At 34.7% G+C, this 10521-nt stretch overlaps 1 protein-coding gene and 1 pseudogene across 1 annotated transcript; both read left to right on the top strand.

Annotated features, from left to right (window-relative positions):
* Positions 1 to 1518: 1518 nt before the first annotated feature.
* On the top strand, positions 1519 to 2970 carry LOC105162771 (uncharacterized). Its single transcript, XM_088876803.1, has one exon. The coding sequence runs from the start codon at positions 1519 to 1521 to the stop codon at positions 2968 to 2970; it is 1452 nt and encodes a 483-aa protein (XP_088732929.1).
* Positions 2971 to 8671: 5701 nt separating this feature from the next.
* On the top strand, positions 8672 to 9714 carry LOC105162769 (heat stress transcription factor C-1b pseudogene; annotated as a pseudogene).
* Positions 9715 to 10521: the final 807 nt, after the last annotated feature.

Below are 10521 nucleotides of genomic sequence, written 5' to 3'. Positions count from 1 at the left end.
TTCTTTGCCTGTGGGATGTTGTGCGTGCATCATCGGATGGAGAAGCAATTTGTTGTGGCTGTTGGGTTATAGCTTCCTTGATAATATGTAACCCATGTTCAAATCTATCCACCAATTGACTATATCCTTCGATATTTGGTGGTCTAGATCGACATAAAGTTTCAAGGGCATTCGCCTCATTTGCCTGAAAAGTGTAGAAAAATAATGAGCCTTGTGTTGTTAAAAAATATATATAAACTAAAATATGTAATATTATATAACAACGTACCACAACTTGCAACATAGGTGCTTCTCCAGGTTGGTACCCGCTTTCGACACGTCTATCAGTAGATGACGACACGAAATTTCTTGTTATGTTGTAGTACCACTCCCAATAACCTCGTTCTGTTTCCCTTCTATTGGAAATGAGTGGCCTATGTACAACCGTGTCATATCGTCTTTGCCATCTAGTGATATATTGTATGTGTTGCAGGGACCAATCTACGCCCGCGTGATTTTTACGAAAAATCTGATGGAGGCTCATATCACGGGTATCCGTCGATTCTGGTACATTCTGCCTCATCCCGAATTGCCGAACAACCCGTTCGGGACGATGCATTTCAACTATTGCGTAGAATATCAATGGAACGGATGACCTCCACAACTGGGGGTTCAATTCATCGGTGTAAGCCATAATGACATCCGAGTCCATGTCATACGGATGCCATATGAACTGTAATAAATACAAAGATGTAAATTAATACGAATTTAATTCACGGTATAAATATACGAATAATATTAAAAATAAGTTACCTGATCCGTCTGCATCTCATCCAATATTTCTCGTGTGACTCGGACAGTTCCTCGAACTGTAGTGGTGAAACTGTGCTGACAATTCCAAGTAGCACCATATGGTGCTGCTGGGAGCCAGCGATTGTTGTCCATTTGGACTTAGTCCATAAATAGCCGTTGGGCACCAAGTCCAAGACAAAGTGGCGTAATCCGTGACCATGCCCAAATCTACACGAACAATACAAATATGTGTTATTAATGAATATTATTAATGTACACGCTCGGACATATTATTTTGGTGAAAATGATTTCAAAAGCTACCATCCGCACGCCGTGAAATTAGTACTGCATCTAGGTCACCTTTCGGAATATCGTCGGACCTATGTTGTGCTTGTTGAGATAAAACAGTCCCATCACGAGGTCCATATACAGAACGTCTATCCATTTGTACGAAAAATAATTTGAAAATAACCTCACAATAGCTGTAGTTGAATGTAGTGAAAAATAAGATGGCACGAAAGTTATGAATGCAGTGAGTTTCCACCACCCTTCATCCATCCAATTTATAATGGTGGATGGGGATGGGTGAAAATTTTTATTTTAAAATTTAAAAAAAATTAAAATCTGGCCGCGGCCAGCCGTGGTCAAAGGCTGGCGCTACCAGCCTTAATCAAGGGCTGGCATCCAAAAATGGGAAGGTGGACAATAACAAAATACAGAGGGGACCATACATGTATATTGAATCAAATGTCCCTCGAACACAGTAATTTAGATAGAGTATATGTTGCTTCTTTATTGTTAGGACATGTAAAATGCAACCCGTCGTACGGAATCAAGCATGTCATCCAGACTATGAAAGACCATACCAGATACGATATACCATATCAAAAGGCATGGTATAGTTTGAAGATGGCATGTGACATGGTTTATGGCATATGGGAGAGCTCCATTCAAAAGCTACCCAAATACTTGGGAGCTCTCCAAAAATATAATCCAGGAACGATTGTTGAATGGCAACATAAAGCCCGCGACACATCAACCGGTGCATATGTGATAGGGTACGTATTCTGGGCGTTAAAGCCGTGTATTGAAGGGTTCCAACACTGTCGCAACCTTATCAGTGTAGATGGGACCCATCTATACACAAAGTACAAGCACAAGATGTTGATTGCTGCTGCCATGGATGGAAATCAACAGGTACTCCCTCTTGCTTTTGCAATTGTCGATGAAGAATCACATTTATCTTGGAAGTGGTTTCTTAAACAATTCAGCAGACACATTATACGAGGGCGACGGGGTATCTGCCTTATTTCTGACCGCCATGCTGGTATCACAAGAGCTGTACGTGAATGTCTGAATTTCGTGCCACCTAACGGCGTGCACCGATATTGCTTGCGACGTGTGTGTTCCAATTTCAACAGTAAACACAAAAATGTTGTGTTGAAGGATCTTTGTTGGAGAGCTGGCTCTGAATATCAAATTAGAAAATTCAATCGCATTATGGAGGAGATAAAGAGCCAGTCACTAGAGGCGTTTCAGTGGTTAGAGAGGATCGACAAGGAAAAATGGACAGCATCACATGACGGTGGATGGCGATGCGGAATTCTGACGACAAATATGTCGGAATGCATAAATGGAGTATTGAAAGGGGCTCGCCGCCTACCGTTGACAGCAATTGCTGAAATGACGTTTCAGCGAAGTGTCCATTATTTCCGTGAGAGGTTAGCAAGAAGTACTGTAATGTTGGCCAACAACCAACTGTGGACGGATTTTGCATATAAGATGTTCACATGTTGGCATCAAAATTCTGTTGAACATACCATCACCAAATACCATCAGTTCCAGCAGTCCGCCTCGGTTGTTACAAGACGTCCCGGTGGACATGGAGTTAACACCCATGTTGTCAAAATTGCGAATCGAGAATGTTATTGCGGCAAATGGACTCAATTTGGTATTCCTTGCAGTCACGCTCAAAAGGTATGCGCTGCATACATGATTAATGCTGCATCAATGGTGAAGGATTATTACGATATAATGACTTATAAGAATACATATTCTAAGTCATTTGAACCTGTGCATTCCGAAGATTATTGGGATGTACCGGGATTTGAGTTGGTCCACGATCCTACTATTCGCATCTCTTCGCGCCCTGGTCGAAATCAAACAACACGTATTCACAACGATATGGAGTGGGCGTAAAGGCGTGCACGACAACAAGCACAACAAAAAAATTCTTCAACACAATCAGATGTGCTAGTACCGGGTAGCCAGGATTAATTGTATACTTTTTGTATTTTTTACAATTGTACAAAAATATACACTTTTACATTTATACATTTAATGTAATATTTTATAATTGTACAAAATAAATAACTATTACATTTGTACCCTTAATAATTTTTTAAGTTAATGCAATGCTAATTTTATTAATTTTCGAATTTTAGTATGTTGTTAAAATTAATTATTATAAATTAAATTATATAAATATAATTAAACAAAAAAAAAGGGAAAATACCAAGTCGGGAATTAAAATCCCGACTTGGAGTCGGGATTTAGAATCCTGACTTCAGCTGTTTTTCCATTTTCTCCTTTATTTTAATGACAAAAATTGCGACTCGTCATGTTTTTGTTAGTAATTTAAAAAACATTATAATAAAATAATTTTTTTTACAATAAAAAATTAATTAACTCATCAACTACTATCACATAATAAATTATGCTCTGTCGCCACTAATTGTGGAACTAAACAAACAATTACGAATTTGAAAGTTCAATAAGCTAGGCAAATATTCTTGGCAATGGTAATTAGTCTTATAAATCATAAATCAGATTTATTGTGATGAGAGCACGGAGAATAACAAAAATATCTATTAAACAAAAGTAATAAGCATAGATTAGATCTCACAATATTTAGGAATCAAGCATTCACTATAACTTCAATCAAAAAATAAAAAGATTAGCCTAGCATACTAATGAAAGAATTCATAGGAGGAAAGTATAATTCCATTAAAAATATAGTCAAAAGATAGAGATAGAGATTAGATGATCCAAGACATATGAGATATGTATCTATTTATGCTACTAGTACCCCATTACTTGGACACAAAAGTGGAGTAGTTACCTAATTACCTTAAAGAGTTAATCGATCTCTTACTCTCGCAATCATTCCATAAAGAGGGTTTTCTAAAACTTGTGCAACAATCTTTCCATCTTCAACAACAAAATTACTTCATTCATTCTTCTGCAGATTTGACTGTTGTGTTAAGTGTGCGTGTAACGCCCCTAAAATTATGATTTAGAATTTTTATTTATTAAGTATCATATATGGATATATATAGGGTGATTAATTATATAATATTTTTGGTTAATGAGACAATTAAAAGGATGAGATAATTTATTGTAGACATTCCAATATTTGTATAATAGGAGTTGTGGGGTAAAAATGTAAATTTTATAAAGATGTGGGGAAAACAAGTACAATTTCTTTTAATATATACACAGACATATATATATATATCTACATACTATAGACTAAAGGGAGTAAGATAAAATAAAATAAGATGACAAAGGGGATGAGGTGATGGAATAAAGACAAAGAGTAATCACTCCTTAGATCCTTATCAACAAATATTCAATATTATATTAATATACATATACATACTTACTAACTTATATATATATATATACATATAGATAGATACTAAACTATATAAATATATTTATACCTATATAAGCTCTAAAGGAAGAGTGTAGAAGAGAAACAAACAGAAAAAATAGAAAAGAGAGAGCTGGTGGAGAGAGAGAGAGAGAAAGAGAGAGAGAGAGAGAGGAGAAGAGGGGGAGTTTGAGAGTTTTTCCATTTCCATCAACACTAAAGCAATTTCTACATCTTGTTTGATAAGACTTGTTCATTTTTCTTGTTTCAATTCATTTAGGAGTTGCATGTTAGTTCAAATTGTAGAAAATAATCGATTAAAAGCAAAAGAAAGGTACCAGGAGAAGCTCTGTTCGATCAGCCTCTGTAAATCGTGATTTTATAGAGTTATACTGGTCTAAATCTAGTGATTTTTTAATCTGTGGAAACTTTGAGGTGTGTAATAAAACCTTATAGTTTTGTTCAAAAGCTAAATAGGTCGTTTGAATGGGTAAAAATAAGAAAGCATTCTGTTGCTTTGTTTCTAGTGAAAATCCAACAAAGTGTATTTAAAACCTACTAACTTTAGTTATATTGATTCAATTTGTACGATTCTTTCATAAAATGGAACTAGACAAATAGGAGATTATGTTCTAAAAATTTATTGATTTTTGAATGAGTATATGAGTTTTGAGAGGATTTTAAATTAATAGGTTCGAATATATTGCAGTCTAAATCAGGTTGTAGTAAAATCTAAATAACTCATTACATAGAGATCCAATTTGTATGATTCATATTGGAAATAAAACTAGACACATTAGAATATTTGAAATAAAAATAGAGCTTATATAAGCTATATTTTAGTCTGGATAGAACTTGTAAATTAAAATAGAGATGCTGGCAAAAGCTGTTTAGAAAAGGCTAATAAAAAATGATGATATAAGTATTTATATTTTAGTCTTATTTGCTGAAAGTGTGTATATTATAATAAATATTTTTAAATATAATTAGGAGTTGGACCAATTGGAAAAAACACACACAACAAACTAAGACCGTTGATAATCTACATAATTCGTAAGTAAACAATTGGCATCATCTATATGTGTTCATTTTATCTTGATATTATTTTTATTGAAGTGTATGATTGGATTTGCTAATAAACTATGACGAGGCTAAATTGATGGAACGTTGAATTGAATGAATGATTATGTGATGAAAGCAAAGTAAATGACTAGTGTCATCTATATACGTACATCTTCTTCATGAGATTACGTTTATGGAAATATATATATTTGTGTTGCTAAAACCTTATGAAGAAGGTATATTTGATAGATGGTTTGAGATCAACGATTGTTTAATGAAAGCAAGATGGTACAATTGGTTAGATGCTCTATTTTAAATGCCGATGTCGAGAAAGTATGATGCAAAGTGTATTTTTCTTGCTCCATGAGTTCATAATATTGTTACCATATGATTGTGAAAGAAGAATTGTGACAATGTAAGGCCTTACTTGACTGTTACTTACAAGAACGGTGATATGTGGAAAATGAGGGGGTTATGGGAACTTAATATAATCATCATGTGGATACCCATTTGATAATCTTAACAGCCTGTGTGGGAACTAGACTACGAGGCAACCCAGCCTGTGGCAAAACTAGCCTGTGTTGCAATCAAAGGGGATTCACTTGAACATAATATGCTAGAAGGCTTATTCCTTTCCAATATTTTCAGGTGTAGACTTTAGGTTTGTTCACTCTCGAGGGATAGGTACACGTTGTTCACTCAAGTCATGTTGGGCTAATATGTGATGTTCCACCCACAAGTCAATAAATTAGAAGTGTTAAATTTTGAGAATGTTACGGATACATTAAAAGAGAGGATGGCTAATGAATGAGTTATAAAAATTCTATCTTGCTATATGTGAAAAAGATATGTATAAAGACTTCTAATTTGAAAAGTTAACACACTCAAGATAAGATATCACAATATGGAGCAGAGAAATTTAGTACGAAACTGCGGTAATTCAATAAAAGCAAGATTAAGAGGTACGGGTCTAAGACTTCTAGTATGAATACACTTTCACCGATGTTTAGATCAACAACCATATTTTCCTCTAATGTTTGCACTTGTATTGGCGTGAGGTTTTCTTCTTGTGCAAACTTCATGTGATCCTTCCCATTGAATGCTAAAAATTTCTGCAAAATGGGTAAAAAAGCATTTAGTACATAATTAGGGTATCTCATTGAATCAAAGATATTAAATCTTACTATTTCACCATCAAATTCTATAGGAGGGTTTCATTATATACATCAATCTATGTCCTAGCAGTTTTGAGATATGGTCCCCCTAACAAAATTAACACATAAGTGGGATAATTATCTTTTCTCATATCTAGCACGTAAAAATGTGCAGGGAAAACTAACTCGTTAACTTGTACTAAAACGTCTTCTATAATTCCCTCAAGGTATAGTACCGAACGATCTGCATGTTGGATGATAACTCCCTCAAGGTATAGTACCAACATGCAAGGATTCAGAAAAAGTAAGAGGCATAGCATTAATTGAAGCACTCAAATGACACATAACTCTCTTTATGCCCATCAAGCTGATTATGCACTTGGGAGGTAGTTTTCATTGGAGGATCACAGATACATTCTCCATCATACTTATCCATTTATTATATTTCAATTTACCATTATTAGTGCACAATTTTTTGAGGAATTTCGGGTAGCAATATATCTGCTTGATTGCATCGGGTATGGGAATGTTTACCTCTACTTTGAAAAAGGCTTTCAAAATTCTTTCTCTTTTTCCTCCTTTTTCTATTTGGCTAATCTTTCGAAAAAAGAGGTCTACTTACACTACCAAAAAACTGTGTCATAGTAACGAAACTTTTGCCACAAGAAATGTCCATGGCAAATTTTCCATGGACTTTGCCACGGCTTTGCAATGGAATTCAAAAAATTTAAAATTTTAAATTTCATGGCAAAACAACAATGAAATTTGCAATGGCATGATTGGACAACTTTTGGATGGCCCTACTTTCATTGCAAACGTAGCCACAGAATAGATCCATTGCAAATTTGCAATGGTTTGTGCGACAGCTAATATCCGTGGCACTATTTGTAATGGATTCACATATTATATCTGTTGCTAATGATTTGCATCAAATATTGCATCAGAAATAAGTCGTTGCAATTTAGTTAAACTTTTGGCGATGACTTTTGCAACGATATACAAGTTACATAATTTTTAAAATAATATAGCAATTAATTTTGCAGCAAACTTCTTGGTATTCTTTTGTTGCAAATAAAGAGTTAAGTGTTGCAATGAATTTTACTCGGACCTAAATCCATGGCAAAGTTTCCGATAAATTTACAATGAATTTTGCAAAAGACGTTTGATTCATTGCGATCCATACCAGGTAGTTCGATGCATTCATTTTTAAGATGTTACATTAGCCATGATTTTTGTAGTGGATGTTTGATCAGTGGTAATCCATACAAGGTGGTGGAGGCATTCAATATTAAAATGCTACATGTGCCATAGAGTTTGCAACGAACATGTGACCATTGCAATCCATACTACACCGGTGTAGTGCAATATTTACAAAATTGAACTTTTGCCTCAGATTTTTGCAACGAAAGTGAGGTTTGTGGAAAAATTCGTTGCAAAAAGGTAATAAAAGAGTACTTACAACTTTCTTCCCTCTTGTTTTCTTATCATTTTTTTACCGATGCTTACCACTCATTTCGTTTACTCTATTGGAATTTTGATCTTTTATGTGCAATTTAACTGTTTGTGATCAAGCTGGTGCAACAAGTCACGTGTCTGAAGGTTTAGCTAGCTTACATTAAGGTATGTACAAAAACTTTTTCTAGTTTATCTATATATTGTCATTTTAATTCTTTAAATTTTTTAGTTTATTATCTATGTATGTTACTGAATGAATATATATTTGTTGGTTTTAGAATAAAAATATTGTGAGAGTTGAGAAAGTGGATGTATGAGATAAATCTACCCCGTAATACGGGTGTTAGAAAATAATTTCAAGATGGAGTAACTTCGTTTATAAACTAGGCAAAAACACAGCATGCTTTTATGGATAAAGAGATAATTCGTTGTCCATGTAGTAAATGTAAGAATGGTAAATACAAATACAGTAAAAGAAAATTGAGGTTTTGTTGGGTAGCTGAGGCTTTCTAGCTTTTTGGGTATCTTTTCTTGAAACAAAACCCTCCCTATATTGAGGGGTACAAAGCAAATTATGCATGAAATGGAGGGCAATAGTAGTGGTAGTAGTACTATAGCATCGTCTGTGATGAAAACGTATTAGATGGTAAATGATCCCACTACGAATGGGCTCATCGCATGGGAAAGGAACACAATAGTTTTATTGTTCTTGAGCCTTTGGATTTCTCGCATAGGATTTTGCCGGTTTACTATAAGCATAACAATTTCTCCAGCTTTGTGCGTCAGCTCAATACCTATGGTCTCAAAAAGGTTGATCCCGAAAGGTGGGAGTTCGCAAATGAATGGCTTTTACGCTAGCAAATGCAGTTATTGCACAACATTGTGAGGAGGAAGAATACAAGTAGAGCCTATACTTCACTCATTAAACACGAAGACAATGAAGAGGAGGAGCTTTTAGTGGAGATTGCAAAGCTAAAGCAAGAACAGAAGAGTTTAGAACAAGAGCTTGAGAGCATGAACCGGAGGCTGGAGGCAATAGAGAGGAGACCCCAACAGATGATGACTTCCTTGTACAAAGTTGTCCAAGACCCCCAAATTCTGCCCCGAATGATGCTCGAGAAAGAGAAAACTAGAAGGCTAACATCTGATAACATCGATAAGAAGCAAAGGATTATGATATCCACAGCTTCATCAAGTTCCTTCAGGAATGGCTATGTCGAGTTCATCAGCCAAAAGCGAAGATGATCACGACTGCAATACTATTGGGGAAAAAACACCGAGTTCATCACCCGAAGGGAACTTGGATGTCGATACTTATTGCCAATCTTCACTGTCTCTTGAGCTTTCACTGTCCCCTGAGATGTTAGTCATAGACAAGGTATAGGTATGCCTGTGATGAGCCAAGATTTTCAAAATTATGCAACTCTTTCTAGTTCATCAATGTTTAGCTCCTCCGGCGAAAATGGTGGTTTCACTGTCACACTGCCGCCAATAGATAGCATAGCAGGGTATAATAGTGGCGGCGGAGGTAGTGCAAACTACTTTGAAGGGCTAATGGTTGGGGAGAATGCTAGCCCACCACCACCCTATCCATTCTCACTTCTTGGAGGTGGATAGCATCACATTAATTGTAGGAATTTAGCCCTTTTTATTAGTAATAACATAGAATGTATTAGTACTTTCTTTGCACTTCTTTTATGCTTGTAATTTTTTTTTCCTAAATACTGGTGTAATTTCAGGTTGGTTAGATGTTACAGTAATAGCATTCTATTACATAAAAAAAAAAGTACAAATACAAATACACTCGACCCCCTGTGATATTTCAAATGAGTAGATTAGCAATTTATCCCTTGTGTCAATTAAAATGAAGCAATTAACCCCCCTGTCTAGAGAGGTATATTGCTTCATTTTAAAAAACACAAGGGGTAAATTGTTAATTTTTTCCATAAGGGATAATTTGCACATTTACAATATCACAGGGGGTTGCCTGCATTTTTCTCGAGAATAATATAAGATGATAAGTATGTTAATAGACTATTAATTATTAATATATGTGAATTGCGCAAAATTCATGTCATCTATGACGTGTATATATTAAGTAAAATATGAAATGTAATACTAATTCGTATTAGAAGATTCAATTTAAGAAAAAAATATATCCAAATCTTGCAATGCAAAATAGTATTACATCTCATTTTATTTAAGATGTACACGTCTATCTGTAAAATATTTTCTTAAATATACATAGATTATCTAAATTTTACACATATCCATGTGTTAATAAAATACAAAGAAAATTGCATTTTTTAATCTTATAAGTATGAGGGGCGGCAATTTGTCCTACATTAATTCATTTTGACAGTATCATCTGTAATTATAAAAGTTCAACATATTGATGACAAAAATTGCCAGAATTTATTAAAA

The sequence above is a fragment of the Sesamum indicum genome, linkage group LG13 (genome assembly GCF_026168435.1).
Source record: "Sesamum indicum cultivar Baizhima isolate 11 linkage group LG13, ASM2616843v1, whole genome shotgun sequence".
Classification (NCBI taxonomy): domain Eukaryota; kingdom Viridiplantae; phylum Streptophyta; class Magnoliopsida; order Lamiales; family Pedaliaceae; genus Sesamum; species Sesamum indicum.
This window is presented reverse-complemented; position numbering and strand designations above follow the sequence as displayed.

Bases quoted from the DNA above. Each gene is read 5' to 3' on its own strand.
- LOC105162771 (XM_088876803.1), top strand. From the start codon at position 1,519: ATGTCCCTCGAACACAGTAATTTAGATAGAGTATATGTTGCTTCTTTA.